General features: G+C 45.7%; 5 protein-coding genes across 5 annotated transcripts; 1 reads left to right on the plus strand and 4 right to left on the minus strand.

Moving 5' to 3' along the window:
• Nucleotides 1-4,239: 4,239 nt before the first annotated feature.
• Nucleotides 4,240-5,166, minus strand: LOC128936641 (olfactory receptor 4D5-like). The gene has a single exon (XM_054275742.1). It carries the CDS (start codon nt 5,164-5,166, stop codon nt 4,240-4,242), a length of 927 nt encoding a protein of 308 aa, XP_054131717.1.
• Nucleotides 5,167-7,507: 2,341 nt separating this feature from the next.
• Nucleotides 7,508-9,499, minus strand: LOC128937042 (olfactory receptor 1509-like). Its single transcript, XM_054276400.1, has 2 exons — nt 8,533-9,499; nt 7,508-7,620 (listed from the first exon to the last, which is right to left on the minus strand). Exons 1-2 carry the CDS (start codon nt 9,497-9,499, stop codon nt 7,508-7,510), a joined length of 1,080 nt encoding a protein of 359 aa, XP_054132375.1.
• A 3,276-nt stretch (nt 9,500-12,775) lies between these two features.
• Nucleotides 12,776-13,702, minus strand: LOC128936613 (olfactory receptor 4D5-like). Its single transcript, XM_054275680.1, has one exon. It carries the CDS (start codon nt 13,700-13,702, stop codon nt 12,776-12,778), a length of 927 nt encoding a protein of 308 aa, XP_054131655.1.
• Nucleotides 13,703-16,818: 3,116 nt separating this feature from the next.
• LOC128937043 (olfactory receptor 4S2-like) lies at nt 16,819-18,425 on the minus strand. Its single transcript, XM_054276401.1, is given in 7 exon segments — nt 16,819-17,071; nt 17,118-17,305; nt 17,308-17,354; nt 17,357-17,477; nt 17,480-17,721; nt 17,724-17,790; nt 18,387-18,425. Coding segments are annotated over 7 exon segments (957 nt in total).
• Nucleotides 18,426-24,788: 6,363 nt separating this feature from the next.
• LOC128936952 (proto-oncogene Mas-like) lies at nt 24,789-25,745 on the plus strand. The gene has a single exon (XM_054276260.1). The coding sequence runs from the start codon at nt 24,789-24,791 to the stop codon at nt 25,743-25,745; it is 957 nt and encodes a 318-aa protein (XP_054132235.1).
• Nucleotides 25,746-27,123: the final 1,378 nt, after the last annotated feature.

Consider the following 27,123-nt stretch of genomic DNA (forward strand, 5'->3'; position numbering starts at 1 on the left):
AATACCATTAGTACTTCTAGCATCTATCTGGACTTTCTCCCCATCCCATTTCCCCGGTTCAAAGAAGTCTAAATGTGGCATTAAAGGATATTGCCATTTACCCCACACTGCTCCATGGAATGTAGCTCAGTATTTACAGTAAGGATTTACATACCAGCCCTAGAAGAGGGAAAGCAATGTTCAGTCCAAACACCTCCTTTTGGGAGACTTTGGGATTAATTCTGAGATGGTGGGAATATTGTACCACATTCCCATTTCTAAGATATGCAGAGATAAATAGATTGATGAAATATTTCATCTGGCCAGGCTCCACTGTGGTCTCATGTTCTCCCAGAAGCTTGAGAGGGAGCAAAGTCAGGGCTTAAACTACATAAGAAATAGTTAACTCAGCAGAAATAAAAGGGACATCACTTGTTCATTAAATGGGGAGCTCATTCAGGTGAAATAGCACAGAAACAACACAGAAATACTCACTGCTGCACAGAATTAATTATGGGTGATTTATAGTTGTCTGTAGCTCCAGGAAACAAAATAATCCTTTTTCTTCTTTCTACATGTGACATAAAAATGATTTCACTCCTAAAGAAGAGATGAATCCCAACAAAGCAGCACTGGAATATTCACACAGACACCTGCCAGCACTGGCACAAGGGCTGGCTTGGCTGCAGCAGTAAGCACCTCTCTTCTCTAATGAGGTTTTATAAATATGAGGGAGTGTCTGGGGACAAGTGTGTCTGACAGTTTTTTTGGCTGTTCCCTTAATTGTATGTATGAGGGGTTTTTCAGAATATTGCCAAAAGGGGCTGGAAATCGAAGGATCCAAAATTACCAGCACTATTTTGAAGAGCTAACAAAAATTCCCCTTTGGTCCCATTAAGCATCCATGTGTGATTTATGGGACTGCCACTCCCCATGTGATGTTCAGGACTGTTCCTATTCCAGCAATACCTGACCATAAATTCTGCACTGTTCACGTGAAGGACTCTTGCTGTCCAGCATTTTTCCAGCCTGTTTGCTGTGTTTGCAAACTCCTGGAAAATTAAAGATTCTGCATCTTACATGGGCAAACAGTGATAAGACAAGAGGGAATGGTTTTAAACTAAAAGATGAGGGATTTAGATTGGATATTAGGAAGAAATTCTTCCCTGTGAGGGTGGTGAGGCCCTGGCACAGGCCCTGGCCCAGGGAAGCTGTGGATGCCCCTGGATCCCTGGAAGTGTCCAAGGCCATCTTGAATGGGGCTTGGAGCAGTCTGGGAGAGTGGAAGGTGTCCCTGCCCATGGCAGGGGGTGGAACAACATGAACTGTAAGGTCCATTTCAACCCAGTCCATTCCAGGACTGTGTAAACTGGAATTCCCCAGGGGTCCCACAGCACAGGCCTCATCTGCCATGGGAGTGCAGAGCTATGGCTAGAATAAATCCCCATGGCCCAGCCCTTTCCCTGTGAGCTGAAGTTATCCCAAGGAACATCAGGCATCACACTTCCCATGGAATTTTGCAATAAAGAATTTTATAATAAACCCAGATGCCAGAAAGAGATACAGCAAAGAGATCCATTCCTCACCTCTCCCTTCCAAGCCAAACAATTCTGTGATTCTGTTCCCCTCATAAATCTTAAATGTTTCTTTTGGGGTAGGATGCATTGGCCTCATTAGGTTGCCAGTCACCCAGGCTCTCAACTCCACATTTAAGTTGCTTATTTGCAGGGATAATCTTAGCTGGGTTATTTAGAAGTAGAAGCACAGGATAGTTTTAGAGATAAGTGTTCTGCCTCAGGGTAAATACATAAAATTTATGTCGCATTATATTTTATTATAAAAATTCATTTAAAACCCCCTCAAAACAAACAACAACAAAAATATCTCTATTTGCAGAATCCAGATGTGGACTAATTGATGGTATGCTGGATTAGACTCCTCTTGCCCACTCCTCCCTGCCATCCCCACTGTTACACAACTAAAGTTGATTTGATTTTTGTCCATTCTGTGACTACCCAGCTCTGTCATTGTTTGAGATTTCCACCTAGGAATGCTTATGATGAGCCCAGACTAATTAGAGTCTGTTGAAAACGCTCCCTTTTCTCTGATGTCCATTTGTGTTTCAGTCTCATAGTTTTTAAATAAAATTGATTAGCCTGAGATCTCTTCAGGCTTCTTGGGATTTAACAAAAGCGTTGTAGAGATCCTGCCTGTTCTCCCAGGATTTTTTTTTACCTTTGAGGCCATTTTTCACTGTCCTCTAGGTGAAGGCAATAAATCTGAGGATGCACTCATAGAGCTGATAATTTCCAGTAGAGAAAGAACTTGGGATTTTAATGGTGCGCAGTGGAGCCAATTTACGCACAGGGACAAACTCAGCTGCCAAAGCTGCACCTTTGCAATTTGTCAGACACCAACTTTTTAACAACATCTTCTGAGGCCTTGTTAAAGTCGTGCCAAGATGTTTCCAGGGGAGAAAAATCAATTATATTAAATTGTTTGTCTTCATAGAATAGTTTGGGTTGGAAGGGACTTTTAAGCTCATCCCATTCCAACCCGTTGCAATGGGCAGGGACATATTCTACTGGATCAGATTGCTCCAAGCCGCTTGAAATCCCAGCTCCCAAAAATATGGAATTTTTATTTATTTTATCAAAATTGGAGCAGTTCTTTCAAATCAGTTCACTGTTGATGCCCCCAGTTTATACCTGGTGAACAAATTGACACCAGCAAAATAACTGGACCACCGTTCCAATTTGCGTTGCATTGATTTATACATAAAATATTCATAGAAGCTTTATTGGAATGTTAAAAAAAATATCACAGTGATACATTTTTTTTTCTCAATTGAAATTTACCCTCATTGACCTAAAGAAATTTTAATTGTTCAACATTTTTCTCTAATACTAAAAAAGAAAAGCTCCCTTCCAGCCCAAACCATTCTGTGATGATCCTGAGTAGAAATTCACTATTAAAAAGAAATCTCATTTGCACAAGGATGGGAGATGTTTGGAAATCTCTTTTAACCAGGAAGATCAATGACTCACTGATGCTTCTGATCCTCCTATTCCTACAGGTGTGGGAGTGAGGGCTAATTTAAGACAGTGAGGAGAGACAGGAAATGTGGAAATCCTTTCACTTCCTGTGCAGCAATTTAAATTGGACATTAGGAAAAATTCCTTCATGGGAAGGGTTTTCCAGCCCTGGAATGGACTGCCCAGGGCAGCGGTAGAGCGGCTAATCCTGAAAGGATTTAAAAGCTGTGTGGATGTGGCACTTGGGGACATGGGTTAGTGGTGGCCTGAGTAGCCCTGCGGAATGTTGGACTTGATGATCTTAGAGGGCTTTTCCCGTCTCAGTGATTCCATGATTTTATTTAGGTGGGATGAATCCAATCCTAAATAATTTTAAAACAATGAAATTGATGGTGTTCCTCTCATGAAAACCACTGAATTTCTATCCCTAAAGGATTTGGTGATGTAACTGCTGCCCTCACAGAGGCAGTTTGGGTTGGAAGGGACCTTATAGACAATCCCATTCCACCCCCCTGCCATTGAGAGAGACACCTTCCACTATCCCTGATATCCCACATTGCTCCAAGCCCCATCCAAGCTGGCCTGGAACACTTCTAGGGACAGGACTACCATGGGAAACCCATGCCAGACCACCACAGGGAAGAATTTCTTCCCAATATCCCATCTAAACACACCCTGTGCCAGTTTAAAGCCATTCCATCTTGTCCAGCCTACATGCAGGACACTCTTTGTCTCTGGAGTCCATCTCCACTCCTCCTCCTTCCGCCATATATTGGACCTTGTATGATTTAAATAATTCACTTCTGTGAGAGAATTATGACTAAAAATATTCTTATATGTCGAAAGGAAACCCTACAAGCAGAATCTGCACTGTCTCGGTCGTCCAGTGTTGGTGGATGAATTGAGGACACTTAGTGCATGTGCCTCTGCCATCTGCTGTCACAGCACAGGAAAAGCATGTTAGAGAGGGAGACAAGCTTAACCCTGGATTCATTTATTTATTTGAAAATTATGATCCCACACGAGTGCAAGTGTTTAGGAAGTTTGGGGTTTTCAGCATGGATTTTTAATATTAACAGTAATATGTGTATAGAAATGTATTTGTACATAATTGGAAGTCTGTGGGCTTTAGACACTGAGTCATTATTGTGCAGGAGTAGAGCAGGAACGTGACTCCAGGTGTAACTCTGGGTGTAACTCCGGGGTCCTGCTAACCCAGCCTGTGTCAGAAGGTTCTGCAATGCCTCCAGAGTCTCCACATGGATTCCTTCACCTCGCTGCTCCTCAGGGTGTAGATGAGGGGGTTCATCATGGGTGACAAGATGGTGTAGATGACAGAGACGTATTTGCTGGGGGGCAAGGTCCCAGCGGGCCGCAGGTAGGTGACGACGCAGGGCATGAAGAGCAGGGTGATGGCCATCACGTGTGAGGCACACGTGGACAGAGCCTTCCAGTTCCCCTGGGAGACGCGGGCCCGGACCTTGGCCAGGATGAGGGTGTAGGAGGCCACCAGCACCAGGAAGCAGCCCAGGGAGATGAGGCCGCTGTTGGAGGCCATGAGCCACTCGATGAGGGCGGTGTTGGTGCAGGCCAGGCGGATGACGGGCGGCACGTCACAGAAGTAGCTGTGGATGGTGTTGGGGCCGCAGAAGGGCAGCTGGAGCATGAGCACAGTCTGGACAATGGAGTGGATAAAGCCCCCGGCCCAGCAGGCCGCGACCAGCGCCCAGCAGGCTCTGCGGGCCATGATGGCCGTGTAGTGCAGGGGCCTGCAGATGGCTGTGTAGCGGTCAAAGGCCATCACCGTCAGGAGGAACATCTCTGAGGAGCCCACAAAGTGCAGGAAAAACAGCTGGGCCATGCAGCCCTCAAAGGCAATGGCCTTGTGCCCTGAGAGCAGGGCCACCAGCACCCTGGGGGCAGTAATAGAAGTGTAGCAGATATCGATGAAGGACAGATTGCAGAGGAGGAAGTACATGGGTGAGGAGAGCTTGGGGTCAGTCCTGACTGTCACAATGATGAGGAGGTTGCCCAGCAGGATCATGGTGTAGGCCAGGAGGAAGAACGTGAAGAAGAGGAGTTGCAGCTCCCAGGTGTCGGAGAGCCCCAGGAGGATGAATTCAGTCACGCGGGAGGAGTTGTCCAGTGCCATCGCTGCAGCTCAGGCTGCCATGGCACAGGTCGGGGGGTGGCCAGGAAGGGAAGGGAATGTGCTACAGCTCCAAGGCTCATGAATGGTGTGAGCAGGATGCATTTGCTGCTGCACAAAGCACAGTGTCATGTCACAAATGACAGAAAGCACAGTTTGTACTCACCCCCTATTCTGCCCCTACTCAGGTGTCTGGCCCGCCCTTCCACACTGACCTCCCATGAACTCACTCTGATCACTATTTTCCTGCATCATGGTTGGTGTGCTCCCATTCTGTGAGGGAGAAATCACTGAATTAAAGTATTGTTAAAGTTGGAAAAGCTCCCATTTAGTCCAATTCTCCCCCCAACACTGCCAAGATCTCCACTAAACCATGTCCCCAAGTGCTACATCCATACTGCTTTTAAATCCTTTCAGGAATGGTGACTCCAGCACATCCTGTTCTCAGATAACTAGAGCCATGAATGCAGGAAAAATGCTGTGCTGTCTTTTTGCCAGCTGGAAATTTGATGTGACTACAAGGAAATGCTGCCATTTTCAGGCATGAGCTGTTCCATGTTCTGATCCTAATGACACTCCTCTAAACTAAGGAAAGGGCTCTCCAGTTAATTTATTCACACTAAAACTGGGAATACGTGCACAGAAACCGGATCTGGGAAGTTCCTCACTGGAGAAACTGGGATTTCTAACACAGCAGAAGCTTCAAAACCCTGCATGGTTTCTCTATCTTTATAATTTTTAAGGGAATTTTTAAAGCTTTTCTGTAGATAACTACACTCACTGTCCTGTGGAGGTTACCGTGGGAGCAGCAGAGGAATGCACATATCCATTTAAAATCCCTCCAGGAAATTCCTTCACTGCTCATTTCTGCTGAGGAGTTTATATCTCAGCAAGCAGGAGTCAACAAGTAAGAAACCAGATATTTATGATGCTAACAGCAATGAATAAAGCTGCATTAAAAGATCTAAAAGGCCAAATCATTAGACAGTGGACATTAACAGGACACACACATTGTCCTCTGGTATGTTGAATATCCACTGTATTTCTTCTGCTGTCTTTTTGGGACAATTTCAGTTTAAAGCCAGTGCTTTCCTGAAGGAGTGACAGTGAAATCAAAGCCAGAATATGTCACGGACATGTGTAATAACAAGCTCTGGTTATTTAGCTGAGGAGGGTGGTAGAAATAATACCGAGGTCCTGGCTGTGGTGTGAAACACCCCATAAATACACCTGTGGTGACACTAGACTACTGACTGAGATGTTTCTGCTTTACTGACAAACACCCACAAATCCACCCTTACAGCATTCCCACGCAGAACACCAGGATCACTAGTGTGTGATATTCCTGAAAGTGCTCAAGACCAGGCTGGACAGGGCTTGGAGCAACCAGAGCAATCCCCTTGTTGCAGGGGATCAGAACAAGATGAGCTTTAAGGTGCCTTCCAGCCCAATCCATTCTGGGATTCTAAATCTGCGACTGATTTTTTAATGTTCTTTTATTCTAAGTCATAAAATAGACCTCTCAAAAGTCACTCACCAGCAATGCTGCTTTGCAAAGGCAGGATTTCAGTGGGGCCTGAGCAAAACAAAGGAACAATCCCAGAACACTTCCACAGAGCTCACTTGCTGTCGCTCCTCTGACGACCTCCCCAAACCACTTCAGGGGGTTCCATCAGAACCTCTCAGTTCCATCAGAAAGTCTCTGCAAGGTGCTGCTTGGAAGTTATGGAAGCAGCTCTGTATCTCTGCCAACTCTAAGCCCTGAAAAGAACAGCCCAACCTTCTGTATTTCCCATTATGCAAAAAAAAAAAACCAAAAAAAACCCAACAAACCAAAAAACCAATCAAAAAAGCAACCTCCAGGAGCATCTTCAAGTGCAATTATTCCTTTAGCAGAAAACGTTCAGGTAAATCACACTGCAAAGCACAAGGCTATCAGGAGTAATGAGATCCCAGAGGCAAAGGGAGTTTTTCCAGAAATCCTCAGTGGCAAGGAACTAAGTTGTTCCTTGGGTAATTACTACTTTAATCCCTGGAGAGAGACATCAGATAAAGATGTCTCTGACATAGGACATTTAAATAAATTCACATAACTGGATACAAATTTTGCTTTCTCTCGTAAGCCGGTCTTTCTCATCTACAATCTTATTTCTTACTAACTTACACGTTGTCAGCACAAAGCAAAATATCACTGATGTTATCCCTCAGACACCTGATTTAAAACTTTAAAACAAGAAGTGATGCAAGAAATCATTTAAAGAAAAGCACAAAGATTTGTGGTGAGATTTCCTTGCTTGGGATGTATATTTACGGACACGGGAAAGCACAGAAGAATATTTTGAGCTCAAGTATGAAATTCTTGAAAGAATTCTTTGCAAAATGTAGAGGAGCCTGACACAGTTTCCAGTGACACCTTCCATAAGCCATGGGTGAATATTTGCTCGGAATAACCCAGAAGTGAGACCTCTAAAAAAATCCCATTGTTGCTCACCTCCAAAGCATTTAAAAATACATTTATTTTATCAAGTGCAGTCTTGGGCAGAGACAGGTGAAGTAGATAGAATTATAGGAGAATGATGGAGTTGCAGAATAGCTGTTTGGGGCAGACGGGACTTTAAAGACCATTTCATTCCAACCCTCTACCAAGGGCAGGGATACCTTCCACTATCCCTGATATCCCACATTGCTCCATGCCCCATTCATCCTGGCCTGTAGCATTTCCAGGGACAGGACTGCCATGGGAAACCCATGCCAGACCACCACAGGGAAGAATTTCTTCCCAATATCCCATCTAAACACACCCTGTGCCAGTTTAAAGCCATTCCATCTTGTCCAGCCTACATGCAGGACACTCTTTGTCTCTGGAATCCATCTCCACTCCTCCTCCTTCCTCTATATATTGTGCCTTGTATGATTTAAATAATTCACTTCTGTGAGAGAATTATGACTAAAAATATTCTTATATGTCTAAAGGAAACCGTGCAAGCAGAATCTGCACTGTCTCTGTCTTCCATTGTTGGTGGTTGAATTGGGGACACTTAGTGCATGTGCCTCTGCCATCTGCTGTCACAGCACAGGAAAAGCATGTTAGAGAGAGAGACAAGCCTCACCCTGGATTCATTTATTTATTTGAAAATTATGATCCCACACGAGTGCAAGTGTCTAGGAAGTTTGGGGTTTTCAGCATGGATTTTTAATATTAACAGTAATATGTGTATAGAAATGTATTTGTACATAATTGGAAGTCTGTGGGCTTTACCCACTGAGTCATTATTGTGTAGGAGTAGAGCAGGAATATGACTCCAGGTGTAACTCTGGGTGTAACTCCAGAGTCCTGCCAACCCAGCCTGTGTCAGAAGGTTCTGCAATGCCTCCAGAGTCTCCACATGGATTCCTTCACCTCGCTGCTCCTCAGGGTGTAGATGAGGGGGTTCATCATGGGTGACAAGATGGTGTAGATGACAGAGACGTATTTGCTGGGGGGCAAGGTCCCAGCGGGCCGCAGGTAAGTGAGGATGCAGGGCACGAAGAACAGGGTGATGGCCATCACGTGTGAGGCACATGTGGACAGAGCCTTCCAGTTCCCCTGGGAGACGCGGGCCCGGACCTTGGCGAGGATGAGGGCATAGGAGGCCACCAGCACCAGGAAGCAGCCCAGGGAGATGAGGCCGCTGTTGGAGGCCATGAGCCACTCGATGAGGGCGGTGTTGGTGCAGGCCAGGCGGATGACGGGCGGCACGTCACAGAAGTAGCTGTGGATGGTGTTGGGGCCGCAGAAGGGCAGCTGGAGCATGAGCACAGTCTGGACAATGGAGTGGATAAAGCCCCCGGCCCAGCAGGCCGCGACCAGCGCCCAGCAGGCTCTGCGGGCCATGATGGCCGTGTAGTGCAGGGGCCTGCAGATGGCCGTGTAGCGGTCAAAGGCCATCACCGTCAGGAGGAACATCTCTGAGGAGCCCACAAAGTGCAGGAAAAACAGCTGGGCCATGCAGCCCTCAAAGGCAATGGCCTTGTGCCCTGAGAGCAGGGCCACCAACACCCTGGGGGTAGTGACAGAAGTGCAGCAGATATCGATGAAAGACAGATTGCAGAGGAGGAAGTACATGGGTGAGGAGAGCTTGGGGTCAGTCCTGACTGTCATGATGATGAGGAGGTTGCCCAGCAGGACCATGGTGTAGGCCAGGAGGAAGAACATGAAGAAGAGGAGTTGCAGTTGCCGGGTGTCGGAGAGCCCCAGGAGGATGAATTCAGTCACCCGGGAGGAGTTGTCCTGCCATGGCACAGGTCGGGGGGTGGCCAGGAAGGGAAGGGAATGTGCTACAGCTCCAAGGCTCATGAATGGTGTGAGCAGGATGCATTTGCTGCTGCACAAAGCACAGTGTCATGTCACAAATGACAGAAAGCACAGTTTGTACTCACCCCCTATTCTGCCCCTACTCAGGTCTCTTGCCTACCCTTCCACACTGACCTTCTCCCCTGAACTCACTCTGACCACTGCTTTCCTGCATCATGGTGGGTGTGCTCCCATTTTGTGAAAGAGAAATCACTGAATTATAGAATTGATAAAGTTGGAAAAGCCCCCATTGAGTCCAATTCTCCCCCGACCCCTGCCAAGCCCTCCACTAAACCATGTCCCGAAGTGCTACACCCATACTGCTTTTAAATCCTTTCAGGAATGGTGATTCCAGCACATCCTGCTCTCAGATAACTAGAGCCATGAATGCAGGAAAAATGCTGTGCTGTCCTTTTGCCTGCTGGAAATTTGAAGTGACTACAAGGAAATGGTGCCATTTTCAGGCAATAGCTGTTGCATGTTCTGATCCTAATGACACTCCTCTAAACTAAAGAAAGGGCTCTCCAGTTAACTTACTCACACTAAAACTGGGAATACGTGCACAGAAACCGGATCTGGGAAGTTCCTCACTGGAGAAACTGGGATTTCTAACACAGCAGAAGGTTCAAAACCCTGCATGGTTTCTCTACCTTTACAGTTTTAAAATTAATTTTTCAAGTTTTTCAGTAGACAACTACACTCACTGTTCTGTGGAGGTTACAGTGGGAGCAGCAGAGGAATTCGCTTGTCCATTTAAAATCCCTCCAGGAAATTCCTTTACTGCTCATTTCGGCTGAGGAGTTTATATCTCAGCAAGCAGGAGTCAACAAGTAAGAAACCAGATATTTATGATGCTAACAGCATTGAATAAAGCTGCATTAAAAGATCTAAAAGGCCAAATCATTAGACAGTGGACATTAACAGGACACACATATTGTCTTCTGGTATGTTGAATATCCACTGTATTTCTTCTGCTGTCTTTTTGGGACAATTTCAGTTTAAAGCCAGTGCTTCCCTGAAGGAGTGACAGTGAAATCAAAGCCAGAATATGTCACGGACATGTGTAATAACAAGCTCTGGTTATTTAGCTGAGGAGGGTGGTAGAAATAATACCGAGGTCCTGGCTGAGGTGTGAAACACCCCATAAATACACCTGTGGTGACACTAGACTACTGACTGAGATGTTTCTGCTTTGCTGACAAACACCCACAAATCCACCCTTACAGCATTCCCACGCAGAACACCAGGATCACTAGTGTGTGATATTCCTGAAAGTGCTCAAGACCAGGCTGGACAGGGCTTGGAGCAACCAGAGCAATCCCCTTGTTGCAGGGGATCAGAACAAGATGAGCTTTAAGGTGCCTTCCAGCCCAATCCATTCTGGGATTCTAAATCTGCGACTGATTTTTTAATGTTCTTTTATTCTAAGTCATAAAATAGACCTCTCAAAAGTCACTCACCAGCAATGCTGCTTTGCAAAGGCAGGATTTCAGTGGGCCCCGAGCAAAACAAAGGAACAATCCCAGAACACTTCCACAGAGCTCACTTGCTGTCGCTCCTCTGACGACCTCCCCAAACCAATTCAGGGGGTTCCATCAGAACCTCTCAGTTCCCTCAGAAAGTCTCTGCAAGGCACTGCTTAGAAGTTATGGAAGCAGCTCTGTATCTCTGCCAACTCTAAGCCCTGAAAAGAACAGCTCAACCTTCTGTACTTCTCATTATGCAAAAAAAAAACCAAACCAAAAAAAAAAAAAAAATCAAAAAAGCAACCTCCAGGAGCATCTTCAGGTGCAATTATTTCTGTAGCAGAAATAGTTCAGGTACACCACAAGGTGTACCTGAACCTCAAGGCACAAGGCTATCAGGAGTAATGAGATCCCAGAGGCAAAGGGAGTTTTGTCAGAAAACCTCAGTGGGCAAGGAACTAAATTGTTCCTTAGGTAGTTATTACTTTAATCCCTGGAGAGAGACATCAGATAAAGATGTCTCTGACATAGGACATTTATATAAATTCATGTAAATGGATACAAATTTTGCTTTTTGTCATAAGCCTGTCTTTCTCATCTACAATCTTATTTCTTACTAACTTACATGTTGACAGCACAAAGCAAAATATCACTGATGTCATCCCTCAGACACCTGATTTAAAACTTTAAAACAAGAAGTAAGTTGGAAATCATTTCAAAAAATGCACAAAGATTTGTGGTGAGCCTTCCTTGCTCGGCATGTATTTTTACTGACACAGTAAAGCGCATGAGCAACTTTTGAGCTCAAGTATGAAATTCTTGTAAGAATTCTTTGCAAAGTGTAGAGGAGCCTGACACAGTTTCCAGTGACACCTTCCATAAGCTATGGGTGAATATTTGCTCAGAATCACCCAGAAATGAGACCTCTAAAAAAAATCCCATTGTTACTCACCTCCAAAGCATTTAAAAATAAATTTATTTTATTTCCTGCTGTCTTGGGCAGAGACAGATGAAGTAGATAGAATTACAGGAGACTGATGGAATTGCAGAATAGCTGTTTGGGGCAGACGGGACTTTAAAGACCATTTCATTCCAACCCTCTACCAAGGGCAGGGATACCTTTCACTATCCCTGATATCCCACATTGCTCCATGCCCCATTCATCCTGGCCTGTAGCATTTCCAGGGACAGGACTGCCATGGGAAACCCATGCCAGACCACCACAGGGAAGAATTTCTTGCCCATATCCCATCTAAACACACCCTGTGCCAGTGTAAAGCCATTCCCTCTTGTCCAGCCTACATGCAGGACACTCTTTGTCTCTGGAATCCATCTCCACTCCTCCTCCTTCCTCTATGTATTGTGCCTTGTATGATTTAAATAGCTCACTTCTGTGAGAGAATTATGACTAAAAACATTCTTATATGTCTAAAGGAAACCCTACAAGCAGAATCTGCACTGTCTCTGTCTTCCATTGTTGGTGGTTGAATTGGGGACACTTAGTGCATGTGCCTGTGCCATCTGCTGTCACAGCACAGGAAAGGCATGTTAGAGAGAGAGACAAGCCTCACACTGGATTCGTTCATTTATTTGAAAATTATGATCCCACATGAGTGAAAGTGTTTAGGAAGTTTGGGGTTTTCAGCATTGATTTTTAATATGAAGAATAATATGTGTATAGAAATGTATTTGTACATAATTGGAAGTCTGTGGGCTTTACCCACTGAGTCATTATTGTGTAGGAGTAGAGCAGGAATATGACTCCAGGTGTAACTCTGGGTGTAACTCCAGAGTCCTGCCAACCCAGCCTGTGTCAGAAGGTTCGGCAGCTCTTCCAGAGTCTCCACATGGATTCCTTCACCTCGCTGCTCCTCAGGGTGTAGATGAGGGGGTTCATCATGGGTGACAAGATGGTGTAGATGACAGAGACGTATTTGCTGGGGGGCAAGGTCCCAGCGGGCCGCAGGTAAGTGAGGATGCAGGGCACGAAGAACAGGGTGATGGCCATCACGTGTGAGGCACATGTGGACAGAGCCTTCCAGTTCCCCTGGGAGACGCGGGCCCGGACCTTGGCGAGGATGAGGGCATAGGAGGCCACCAGCACCAGGAAGCAGCCCAGGGAGATGAGGCCGCTGTTGGAGGCCATGAGCCACTCGATGAGGGCGGTGTTGGTGCAGGCCAGGCGGATGACGGGCGGCACATCACAGAAGCAGCTGTGGATGGTGTTGGGGCCGCAGAAGGGCAGCTGGAGCATGAGCACAGTCTGGACAAAGGAGTGGATAAAACCCCCGGCCCAGCAGGCCGCGACCAGCGCCCAGCAGGCTCTGCGGGCCATGATGGCCGTGTAGTGCAGGGGCCTGCAGATGGCCGTGTAGCGGTCAAAGGCCATCACCGTCAGGAGGAACATCTCTGAGGAGCCCACAAAGTGCAGGAAAAACAGCTGGGCCATGCAGCCCCCAAAGGTAATGGCCTTGTGCCCTGAGAGCAGGGCCACCAGCACCCTGGGGGCAGTAATAGAAGTGTAGCAGATATCGATGAAGGACAGATTGCAGAGGAGGAAGTACATGGGTGAGGAGAGCTTGGGGTCAGTCCTGACTGTCACAATGATGAGGAGGTTGCCCAGCAGGACCATGGTGTAGGCCAGGAGGAAGAACATGAAGAAGAGGAGTTGCAGCTCCCAGGTGTCGGAGAGCCCCAGGAGGATGAATTCAGTCACGCGGGAGGAGTTGTCCAGTGCCATCGCTGCAGCTCAGGCTGCCATGGCACAGGTTGGGGAGGGGCCAGGAAGGGAAGGGAATGTGCTACAGCTCCAAGGCTCATGGATGGTGTGAGCAGGATGCATTTGCTGCTGCACAAAGCACAGTGTCATGTCACAAATGACAGAAAGCACAGTTTGCACTCACCCCCTATTCTGCCCCTACTCAGGTCTCTGACCTTCCCTTCCACACTGACCTTCTCCCCTGAACTCACTCTGACCACTATATTCCTGCATCATGGTAGGTGTGCTCGCATTCTGTGAGGGAGAAATCACTGAATTATAGAATTGATAAAGTTGGAAAAGCCCCCATTGAATACAATTCTCCACCCAACACTGCCAAGACCTCCACTAAACCATGTCCCCAAGTGCTACATCCATACTGCTTTTAAATCCTTTCAGGAATGGTGATTCCAGCACATCCTGCTCTCAGATCACAAGAGCCATGAATGCTGGAACATTGCTGTGCTGTCCTTTTGCCTGCGGGAAATATGAAGTGACTTCAAGGAAATGCTGCCATTCTTAGGCATGAGCTGTTCCATGTTCTGATTCTAATGACACTCCTCTAAACTGAGGAAATGGCTCTCCAGTTAGCTTGTTCACACTAAAACTGGGAATACGTGCACAGAAACCGGATCTGGGAAGTTCCTCACTGGAGAAACTGGGGTTTCTAACACAGCAGAAGGTTCAAAACCCTGCATGGTTTCTCTACCTTTACAGTTTTAAAATTAATTTTTCAAGTTTTTCAGTAGACAACTACACTCACTGTTCTGTGGAGGTTACAGTGGGAGCAGCAGAGGAATTCGCTTGTCCATTTAAAATCCCTCCAGGAAATTCCTTTACGGCTCATTTCTGCTGAGGAGTTTATATCTCAGCAAGCAGGAGTCAACAAGTAAGAAACCAGATATTTATGATGCTAACAGCATTGAATAAAGTTGCAATAAAAGATATAAAAGGCCAAATCATTAGACAGGGGACATTAACAGGACACACACATTGTCTTCTGGTATGTTGAATATCCACTGCATTTCTTCTGCTGTCTTTTTGGGACAATTTCAGTTTAAAGCCAGTGCTTCCCTGAAGGAGTGACAGTGAAATCTAAGCCAGAATATGTCACGGACATGTGTAATAACAAGCTCTGGTTATTTAGCTGAGGAGGGTGGTAGAAATAATACCGAGGTCCTGGCTGTGGTGTGAAACACCCCATAAATACACCTGTGGTGACACTGGGCTGCTGACTGAGATGTTTCTGCTTTACTGACAAACACCCACAAATCCACCCTTACAGCATTCCCACGCAGAACACCAGGATCACTAGTGTGTGATATTCCTGAAAGTGCTCAAGACCAGGCTGGACAGGGCTTGGAGCAACCAGAGCAATCCCCTTGTTGCAGGGGATCAGAACAAGATGAGCTTTAAGGTGCCTTCCAGCCCAATCCATTCTGGGATTCTAAATCTGCAACTGATTTTTTAATGTTCTTTTATTCTAAGTCATAAAATAGACCTCCCAAAAGTCACTCACCAGCAATGCTGCTTTGCAAAGGCAGGATTTCAGTGGGGCCTGAGCAAAACAAAGGAACAATCCCAGAACACTTCCACAGAGCTCACTTGCTGTCGCTCCTCTGACGACCTCCCCAGACCACTTCAGGGGGTTCCATCAGAACCTCTCAGTTCCGTCAGAAAGTGTCTGCAAGGTGCTGCTTGGAAGTTATGGGAGCAGCTCTGTATCTCTGCCAACTCTAAGCCCTGAAAAGAACAGCCCAACCTTCTGTACTTCCCATTATGCAAAAAAAAAAAACCCCAAAAAACCACCAAGCAATCAAAAAAGCAACCTCCAGGAGCATCTTCAGGTGCAATTATTTCTGTAGCAGAAATAGTTCAGGTACATCCCACCACAAGGCACAAGGCTATCAGGAGTAATGAGATCCCAGAGGCAAAGGAAGTTTTGTCAGAAAACCTTAGTGGGCAAGGAACTAAATTGTTCCTTAGGTAGTTATTACTTTAATCCCTGGAGAGAGACATCAGATAAAGATGTCTCTGACATAGGACATTTATATAAATTCATGTAAATGGATACAAATTTTGCTTTTTGTCATAAGCCTGTCTTTCTCATCTACAATCTTATTTCTTACTAACTTACATGTTGACAGCACAAAGCAAAATATCACTGATGTCATCCCTCAGACACCTGATTTAAAACTTTAAAACAAGAAGTAAGTTGGAAATCATTTCAAAAAATGCACAAAGATTTGTGGTGAGCCTTCCTTGCTCGGCATGTATTTTTACTGACACAGTAAAGCGCATGAGCAACTTTTGAGCTCAAGTATGAAATTCTTGTAAGAATTCTTTGCACAGTGTAGAGGAGCCTGACACAGTTTCCAGTGACACCTTCCATAAGCTATGGGTGAATATTTGCGCAGAATCACCCAGAAGTGAGACCTCTAAAAGACCCCACTGTTTTTCATCTCCATAACGTTTTAAACTACATTTATTTTATTTCCTGCTGTCTTGGGCAGAGACAGATGAAGTAGATAGAATTACAGGAGAATGATGGAATTGCAGAATAGCTGTTTGGGGCAGACGGGACTCTAAAGACCATTTCATTCCAACCCTCTACCAAGGGCAGGGACACCTTCCACCAGACCCGGTTTCTTCAGGGCCCATCCAGCCTGACATGGAACAGGGCAGAAAAGATTTGCTGAAGTGGGGGAGTAAGGAGAGAAGTTTCCCTTCCTCTTCCTTCATCAGCAAACCACCCAATTAGCTCTTAATATCACAGGGTTTTTTGGTTTTTTGTTTCTTATGGCGTGCTCCACCTGGACAATATTTTCAGTATTTTTAACAGTATTTAAGCCCTGATGTTACAGCTGCTTAGGAGGCCTTGGTGTGGGCCTTTGCTCATTGACACGGAATAGGAAGGGAACGCCAGAGTTCCCAATGTCTTTTCCATCATAAAAATAACTTCTAGTTATCTGCCTTTCTAATTCCAGGAGGATTCGACCAATAGGCAGCTGTTCTTTGAAAGGCCCATTTTGGGGCATTGTCACAGAAGAAATTATAGCAAAACGTGCTTGATTTTCTCCGATTTTTTGGGAACATGATCACAGCTCTACCCCTTCCCATTTCCACTTCCCACTTTCCTCCTGCACATGTTTCCTCATGGCTCCCTTCACCTCCCCATGCCAGAGGGTGTAGATGAGGAGGTTGAACATGGGTGTGATGAGGAGGTTGAACATGGGTGTGATGAGCATTTAGAACGCGGCCACACTCCTGTCCTCAGACAAGCCACCGGGTGGGCAGATGTAAACAAACGTGCTGGGCCCAAGGCACAGGATCACCACAGTGATGTTGGACCTGCACGTGGACAGGGCCTTGTGCCATCTTGTCAGCCTTGTGCCACCTCAGGGAAGCCAGGATGCCCATGTAGGACATGACCAGGACGAGGAAGCAGCTCAGGGATATCACCCCGCTGTTGGCCACTGTGGCCAGGCCCTTGGCATGCGTGTTGGCATGGGCCAGGGGGAGCAAGGGGTCGACATCACAGAAATAGTGGATGACTTTGTTGGGGCCATATAAAGGGAGCAGGGAAGGGTGGGAAAGGTCTTGAGGGTGGAATGCAGGAAGACCCCCACCCAGAGACCCCCACCATGCAGCCGCAGACTGTGGGACGTGAGCGCAGGGTACACAGGGGCTGGCAGACAGCCATGCAGTGATCGTAGGCCATGGCTGTCAGGATGAAAACCTCTGTGCAGCCAAAAAAAATGAAGCCCCAAAGAGCTGCCCTATGCAACCTGCAAAGGAGATGGTGTTATTTTCCACCAGGAAGCCAGAAATCATTTGGGCAGCTGTGACAGAGGAGTAACAATAACCTACAAAGGAAAGGTGGCAGAGGAAGAAGTACATGGGGGAGTTCAGGTGCCGGCTGCTCGTCACAGTGAGAACTGTGAGATTTCCTGCCACTGTGAGTGTGTAGAAAAGCAGGAACACCACAAAATACATTTTTTCATCCCTTGGTTCTCTGAGAGGCCCAGGAGGATTAATTCCTTCATGGTGCTGGAGTTTTCCGTGCCAGTCTAGTGGGCAATGTGCAGTGCAGAGCCTGGAAATGTGGAAGGATAAAGACAAAATGATTCATCAGTTTTTTCATTCTTAAAAATTAATTCTTTATCAGAAGTACATTCTCTCTAAGAAATACATAGGTTTAGAATTAAGTTTATCAAATTCTTTTAAAATTTGTTTTGGTTTTTGTTTGTTTTTTCATTGTTCTTCCCCCTCTACATATTTAATTTGCCTTATATGAGACACAGCCATAGAATCATAGACTCCTGGAATCGTTTGGGTTGGAAGGGACCTTAGAGACCATCTAGTTCCAATCCCACTTCCATGGGCAGGGATGCCACTCACTGGATCCGTTTGGGATTGGATCCATCTGATCCAGGCTCCGATTTTATGATTTTAAGATAGAGCAAGATCAGAAAGTCCTGTAGAGGCAAAAAACTGATCAAGCACCCACAGGAAATGCTGAAATGTAGAAAAAACAAAATTTTCAAACTTGAAAAAGTGAAGTCTAAAGAGGAAGTTGGGAAAGTTTCTGACTTCTCCTGTGCTTGCAGTTTTACTTACAGGAGGTAAAACATACTCAAGAAAGGGGATAAAAGGGAGATCTTACCTCTAAAATTAGCTTTTCAGTCACTGACCAGAAGTACATGATATAATGTAATCAGTTGGGATATGAAATAAATACAATGTGGATTGTTATTATTAAAAAAAAAATAATAAGGAATTGCACCATCCTCTTATTTGCAAGGGTTTTCACCTAAAATCTCGGGTGGTTAATTGAAGAAGAATTCAATAACCTGATTTGGGACTGCAAAACCAGTTCTGCACATGGTTACAGCCAAAGAGAGCCAGAGATGGTTGACAATTTCAGGGGAAATTTTTTGTATTTTCACCTTTTTCAAGAGGAAGGGCAGGGGGGAAAAAGAGGAAAGGAAATCAGGAAAAGGAAAGAAAAGAGGAAAGAGAAAACATCCTGGAAAACTTACCTTCTCTGTGCTTGGAGATCTAATTTTTGTGCAAGAGCTGTAAGATTTTATGTCCCCAACATCTCCTTTTCCTGGTAGAGGTTTTAAAGAACATAGAAGAGCTTCTGAAAAGCTTCTAACACTTGCTTAGGAGGTGCCTTTTTTAATCCCATCTCATTTAATTCCTTGCTTTCCTTTATCACCAAGTGTATCCTGGCTTTTCCTGCCCATGTTAGAGCTGCTTGGAGGGAGCATGAGCGCTGAAGAGTGCACTCACAGCCCAGCAAGCAGAGATAAAAAAACTGTTTAAGTAACTTTCCTCAAACCTCTCCAAGGAAATCTCCCTCTTCCAGGGCTTAATTCCCTGTTTACACAGACCTACTCCACCCTCTCTAAGGAAATCTCCCAGCTCAAGGGCTCTTGGGGCTGGAGGAGGGAGGTGTGAATGCTCAGGGGTGGGAAGGAGAAGAAATTAATCCCATCCTTCCAGGGGAAGTTTAGATTGGATTTTAGGAAAAATTTCTTCATTCAGAGGGTGGTGCAGCCCTGGCACAGTTTACCAAGAGCAGTGGGGCAGTCACCATCAGTCTGGAGGGATTTAAAACCTGTGGATGTAGCACTTAGGGACACACAGTAGTGATGGCACTGCTGGGAAGTGCTTGGACTCGATGGCCTTGGAGGGCTTCTCCAACCTTAACAATTCCATGATTCTTGGAAATAACAGCCAGTAGATTAGCTGAATATTAAACTGGGCAAGCATGTGATGTGCCTGGTCAAGTTAACATTCCCAGACTCTGACATTAATCCATGCTTTGTTATTACAGTGACCTGAGGAGGTCGCTTGGGGAGAGAAGGACGAGAATCTTGTTTCTTGATCAGAAGGCTGGATTTATTGATATATGATATATAATACATTATAACTATACTAATAGGAATAAAAAGTTGCAGAGGCTGCCAAGCTAAGCTAAGAATAGAAAGAATCTAAAAACAAGAGAATTCTCTGTCCCCGTGTTCCAGAGAGCTTGCCCTGTGATTGGCTCTTAGTGGTACACATGGAACATGAACCAGTCACAGGTGCATCCTATTGCATTTCACAGCAGCTGATAACAATTGTTTACATTCTCCTCTGGGGCCTCTGCTTCCCAGAAGATGCAGAATCCCAAAGAAAGGATTTCTGTGAAAAAATGTCTGCGATACTTTGTGTGTTTCCCAAACCTTAGATCCACAGCTTAAGCTTTATGGCACTGTGAGTAATAATAAAATTGCAAGGATTTTTAAATCACTGCGTATCCCAATAAAGCTCCACAAGCCCTCATGAAAAAAATAAATAATCTGAAAGGTTTCTAGTAGTAAGTAGAAGTAGAGAAGAGAGTGGCTTGGGTCACTTCTTTATGACCCTCCAAGTCCCTATTTTCCATGAAATTTCATCACTGGTAGCCCAGGGAGTAAGGCCTTTTGCAAGAACTTGCAATGTTTCAGCAAAGGTTAGTAAAGTAGAGTAAGCTAAAAAAAAATCCTTATTTTACAAATTGGGAAACTAAGGGAGGGGAGGAAGTCAGCTCTTGTACATCTGTGGAAGTCAGCTGAGTTGAGCCACTCCAGGCTTTCCTCTGGAAAGAAATGGACCTAATCACCTACTCAGTAAGAGGAAATGGCTTTAAATGACAGAAGGTGGATTTAGATAGGATATTGGGAATAAATTCTTCTCTGTGAGGGTGCTGAGGCCCTGGCACAGGTTGCCCAGAGAAGCTGTGGCTGCCCCATCCCTGGAAGTGTTCCAGGACAGTTTGGAGCACTCTGGGATGGTGAAAGGTGTCCCTGCCCATGGCTGGGGGGTGGAACTGGATGACCTTTAAAGTCCCTTCCAACTCAAACCATACCAGAATCTGATGAATTTCTGTATTACTGCAATTCCAACTCATCACTGCTCTGAAGTGTACTGTGTATTTTCAGCTTGAGATTTAGGTGCATCAATAGTTTCATCCACTGCCCATCCCTCTGTTTGTTTTGCTGACATTTACTGAAATTCAGAATGGTCCAATAACAACAAAGGCATTTTGAATGTCTCCCAACATGGAATGCCAGCAATCCATACAGAGAAAATGGAAAACCTCAAATTAATGAGGAAATTAAATCATGCTCTGGATAAAAATAGTCTTTTAATTTAGATATCATTTTGTGCCATAGCCTGGAGTCCTGGCCAGGTTAATGAGGGTTGCCAGTAACCACTATAGGAAATAGGATTGGGTAAGAAAGTAAAAACAGTCTTACAATCTTTGGGAAAGGAAGAGGAAGAACAGATGACAACAGAAGCTGAAGATGTACAAATGCATTTCTGACCTGCTAAGCAAATTTGGGCTGGATCTGCCCATTCCTGTGCCCGCCGACACACATGGCAGCGATTTGGGTGGTGTCCCACTCCTGTCCCTTTACTTCCCTGGCCCAAGGGACTAAGGGACAAAATGGTTCCCTGTAAGGATGTCAGGAAAGGAGAAAGGTCTTTTCTCTGTTTCCACACCCTTTGGATTGGGGTGGCTCATGGACATAGAGTGTGCATGGACAGGATTGGGATGTTGTGGGTGGGTGGTGGTGGGTTCTGTCTGCTTAGGAGACACAAGGTGAGGAAGAACCTGAAGCTCTGTTCGGGCGGAAGCTGTGAAACTGGAAGTGAAAGGCATGGGGCTGGAGGGATTTTGTGAGATCTGAAGTGGCTGAGGTGTTGAAGGACTGTGCTGAAAGCCTGTGGGGTGTGAAGGTGCACTGAAAGAGCTCCTGACCCCAGAACTCCATGCTGAGGGCAGCACAAGCAGGGTTTGGGCATCTGGAACTGCTGAGGTGGAAAGCTTGGGGGCAAGGTTGGATGAAGCAGTAGAGATCCCATGAGGTGCTGAACTGTGCTGGGAGAGGACCCACTGTGGTGGCAGGTGTGTGACAACTGGGCAGGGACAGGAAGGAATGAGAAGTGCTGAGGGAGGTTGTGAAACCTCCACCAAAGATGTTATGGGAGAAAACTTAAAATTTCTCTACCTGAGCAGTACTAAAATCTCATCTTCAGGGGCTGTGAAACCAGGGCATCTCAGGGCCTCAAGTAGGACACAACACCAGTGCAAAGTCTGTATGCACAGTTCTTGCAAGAATGGCTGAAGAAGGGAAAAGTAGTAAGAAAAATAATGTTTCCGTGACACTGCAAAGAGGGGAGGGGGAAGTGGTTCAAATCTGAGTGATCATACCCGCACAGGGGAGGTATTTCCCCCATGAGTGATTGGCTGCCTGGAGGGTCACGCTGAAAACACCATGGCTTTTTAAACAGTGCTGCCCAGCCCAGCACTGCAGCATGACACAAGGACTCGAGCTGCCCCCCATATCACACCATCCAGGAGACAACATTGCCGGGCACAGGCGCTGAAATTCCCAGGAACGCAAAAAAGGTGAGAAATTCTGATGTGAGTCTTTGACGTTGCACTCTGATGGGTTGTCAGACTTTGGGGAAGGGAGGAGAAACAAAAACAACGGAGGAAAAAAGATCAAAAATTTACTTCCTTTGCTGGGCAGAAATTTGCTGTAGGTCAGGAATTGGTGATAATAATTTTCAATATAAGGAGAGCTTCATTCCAGGGACTCTTGTCCCTGTACAACTGCTCTTGAACTGCTCTAAATGCACCTCTGTAATATAAAAAGTCATTACTCAGAGACCTGGCATTACAACAGCAGAACTTTCTGTCCACCTTTGTGGGGTCAGGGTTGTTCTGCCTCAGGAACTACAGGCAGGATTTGCAGGCAAATCACATGGAGGATGTTTAATCTCAAGGGAGAAAAAGATCACCTGGACTCAGGCTGCTGCTGTTTGAGGAGAGTTTTCACTTATTAGTTACATAAGGAGGTGGGATCATGTCTTGAATGTGTCTTGCAAACAGGAATTCAGTCTTTCCAAGGTACTATGATAAATAAATGAGAACCATGAGTGACTTTTGCAGTGTTCTTCTCCACGGTCTACAGAAGTAAGATAAGGATCTCATCACTTCTATTGCAGCAGAAGGCAAAGCTACCAATGTTCTCTCATTTACCCATTGCAGCCATTTCTGTTCCTAGTAGTCTTTATGCACATACAGCACCTTCCAGTGCCTAAAGGTGCTCCAAGAAAGCTGGAGAGGGATTTTGGAGAAGGGCCTGGAGTGACAGGAATTATTTTGAACTGGAAGACGGTGGATTTGAATTAGGTCTTGGGAGGAAATTCTTCCCTGTGAGGGTGATGAGGCACAGGTTGCCCAGAGGAGCTGTGGCTGCCTTATTCCTGAAAGTGTCCAAGTCCATGTTGGCAGGGATTTGGAGCAACCTGGTCTGTGGAAGGTGTCCCTGGCTGTGGCAGGAGGTTGGAACAAGATGAGCTTCAAGATCCCTCCCAACCCAAACCATTCCATGATTCCATGACATGATCAATGGCACAAAGCCATTTAACATTGGGAATTATCACCTATCATCCCTTGAATCCCCAGTGGGGAGAGATACACCTGTGGAAGCGTCAGTGGGCTGAGACAGAACTTAGGTGACACTCAAATGTTCATACTCTCTTCAGATCGAGTGGAAATTTGGTTGCACAGAAGCCAGGAAACCACTTAACCACCGGGCCTTCCTCTGTTCTCGCAGCAGAAAAGCTGCACAGAACTTGAGGCTGTTTCTGCTAATTTCTGCAAAAACGTGATCATTTGTGGCCACTCCTGGAGCAGGCTGTGAGGGAAGAACAGCCACAGGGCTGCTCTCCACAGTGTTCATGCTAGAAGTGCTCAAGGTGCTATAAGAGCTGAGGATGGGACCATCCAGCTCTGCACTGCCAGAAGTTCCCTGGTTTCAATCAACCCTAAAGGAAATCATAGAATCCTCAAATAATTTAGGCTGAAAGGGACCTTAAAGCCCATCCAGTCCCACCCCCTGCCATGGGCAGGGACACCTTCCACTAGCCCAGGTTGCTCCAAGCCCCATCCAACTTGGCCTTGAAATTCCCTGCACCACACACTTCTTTTCCCTCTGTTCATGGGATCAGTGTGCCTGGGGTGCTGGGATGGAACAGCAGTGATTCAGTCTGTCATGTTCTGGGTGCTTTTGGAAGTCTGTCTCCATGTGTGCTGCTGCACCACAAAGAGAGAACAGAGGATTCATGCTGGCTACATGGTTCAGTGATTCACATCTTCCCAGAAAACCCCATTTTTTGTTCCTATCCTCTTTTTAACTTCTCTGCCTTCCATGTCCAAATTAACAGCTGGTTGGGAGACAGCAGAAGAGCCATTGTATTTGTTCTCATCAGACCATAAAAAAAGGTGTTAAACCCATTTTTTTCATCCCCAATATTCTCAATCAGATCTCAGTACCATGGGGAAGGAAATAATGACTTAACTCATGGAGTAGTGTGGAAAAGCTATCAGAGCCACAGCTCCCATGTCCTGTGAGGACAAGATAATCTGTGGTTTCTTACATGTGGTTCTTGCAGTTTCTGAGGGAGAAGCTGAGGGCTCTGCCAAACCAAAATGTTTATTTGTTACTGTACATGGGACCAAGGAGAACCACATCAAATGGCACTTTATTAAAACAGAAATCACTCATCAATATAAAAAACTACCAATTGTTCTCATGGAATCACAGAATTCCAGAGTGCTTTGGGCTGGAAGGAATCTTAAAGATCATCCAGTTCCAATCCCCTGCAATGGGCAGAGACACCTTCCACTATCCCAGTTTGCTCCAGCCTGGCTTTGGACACCTCCACAGATGGGGCAGGCACAGTTTCTCTAGGTAACCTGTGCCAGAGCTTCACCACCCTCACAAGGAAAAATTTATTCCCAGTATCCCATCTAAACCCACACTCTATCAGTGTGAAGCCTTCACTCTTTATCCTGTTACTCCAGGCTCTTGGTCCTTTCCAAACCAATTTGTTTTGAGGTTCCATGAGATCAAGTTCTAGCTACAAAGCCTTGGAACAAACCAAGGAACCCCTCTAGAAAATTTGCCCTGGAGTTACCACCTCTCCCCTCTCTGCTCCCAGGTCCGAATCACCCATCATGAGACCCTCAACCACACCAATGGTCCTTCCAACCACAGCCATCCATGCTCCTGGGACCAACTACAGTGGGGCTGTGGGACCACCCCAGCCATCCTACACTGTCCTCAAGTTCATGGAGAGCTTCTGCCTGCTGAGTGCTGCCTGTGGGATGGTGGGGAACGGCCTGGTCCTGTGGTACCTGGGCTTCCGCATCCGCAGGAACCACTTCACGGTCTACATCCTGAACCTGGCGGCCGCCGACTTTGGGTACCTGCTGTGCATCGCCGTGGAGACCGTGCAGTACCTGATGCAGTTCAACGTGGGGGTGCAGTTTGGGATCTTCCTCTTCCTGGATCTCTTCATGTACGGCACAGGCCTGTACCTGCTGACGGCCATCAGCATTGAGCGCTGCCTGTCCGTGCTGTCCCCCATCTGGTGCCGGACACACCGCCCGAAGCACCTGTCTGCCGTGGTGTCCGGCCTGCTCTGGGCCCTGTCCCTGCTCCTGAATACTCTGGGATATGTCCTGTGCACCGTTCGCCCCTCTCCCAGGGCCTGCCAGCGCCTGCTCATTGCCATCGGAGCCTTGGATTTCCTCGTCTGCGCGCCCCTCATGCTGCTCTTCAGCCTCACCCTCTTCCTGCGGGTCAAGTGCAGCTCCCAGCCCTTCCAAACGGGCCGGCTCTTCACCGTCATCATGCTCACCATCCTCTTCTTCCTCATTTTTGCCGTGCCCCTCAGTGTCCTCATCCTCCTGGACTTCCTGGGCCTCAAGTTCCTGTATTCCCCAGAGATTGGCTTTGTGCTGTCCTGCGTCAACAGCACCCTCAACCCCATCATTTACTTCCTGGTGGGAAGCTACAGGGATCGGAAATTCCGGCTCACCCTCAGGCTGGCATTCCAGAGGGCCTTCCAAGACTCAGCAGATGACAGAGACGAGCGGGAAACGCGGGACACGATAACCATGTCCTCCTAAAATCCTGCCTGGAATGTCTTGGCAGAACTGAAGAACTCTGAGGTACTGGGGAAGGTTCATCTCACCTGACCCTCAGTACCCTCTTTGTAGATATTTTAGGTCATATTTTTAAGCCCTCGTTATTTTAAGACCCCCTTTGGGTCATTATTTTAAGTGCCCCATATGGCACATAAGCACCTGGACCACAGAATTTACCTGACCTGTATTTAAGACACATTAAAAGTTCCTGTTTCTTTCTTCCAGTGGCTTTTAAATAATATCCATTTGATAAGACTGAAATATCTTGGTGTCTGAATTTCATCAAAGAAATCCTGCTCAGGATAAAACCTTGGCATTCATAAACTCATAAATTCTGTGTTGCTTTTCACTCAGATCTCTGAAAATGAGATCAGTACCAACAGTCCTCCTGTGGGAAGCAGGCATAAAATTCCTGGAAGGAGAATCCATCTATTCCTCTTCACTTAGAATTCCCATTCCATGTCAGAGCACACACACAGCCTTTTGTGGCCCTCAGAGCCATTCTGGGCTTCCTAATGTGAGCATTTCAAGGAAATGATACACATCCACCAAATCCATTTCTTCTCTGAACCAGGGATGTTTCCACACCACAGAGCAGAAAAGAGCTCCATCACCTTCCAACTTGCTTAAAAAACTTATTCACTGAATTTCATCCTCACTTGTCCTGTATTTCAAAGAAATATGTGACTGGAGATTAGTATTTTATATTATTATATTGTTGCATGTTATTTTATTTTCCTCCAGCCCTTGACAGAGTCTCTGTATTTATCTACAGCATGCATTGGGTTATAATTTCTTCCTTTAAAAGGACACATCAGAATCCATGGCTTTTAAATCTTCTTTACCAATAAAAATAAATCTAAGGATAGTGGGAAAAATACAGGAAACAGAACAAGGTAAATAAATACCATGATTTTCAACAAATTATTCTCTAAACCAAATCATTTGAGGGCCAAAAAGCAATTATTTGTGCTATCAGACTATCTAACATTTATTCTTTTAACCAAAATTATTAGTAAAAGTCAATGTGGGTAATTTTCTTTGAAAAACCTCACAAATTCATGTTCAAAATGTGATCTTTTTGATATCTCAAATATTTTTATCATTGGGACAAACAAAACATTTTTATATTGTTAAAAAGACCAGAATTCTCTTTTTTGTTGCTTTTTTCCCCCCAAAGGGATAAAAATAGTATTTAAAGTTGTTGTTGTTGTTGTTGTTATCTGATTTATTAGCTGATAAAAACACACAGAATGTAAACTCAGAAAAATATTTTTTTTTTAATTGAAGGCAAAGGAAGAACCTTCCAGTCAGTGTCTACTGAAAAAGGACAGAAAAGCCAAGTTTATTTTATAACAGC

The sequence above is a fragment of the Melozone crissalis genome, unplaced genomic scaffold (assembly GCF_028551555.1).
Source record: "Melozone crissalis strain CALT ecotype California unplaced genomic scaffold, PUWL_Pcris_2 ptg000018l_1, whole genome shotgun sequence".
In the NCBI taxonomy this organism is placed as follows: Eukaryota; Metazoa; Chordata; class Aves; order Passeriformes; family Passerellidae; genus Melozone; species Melozone crissalis.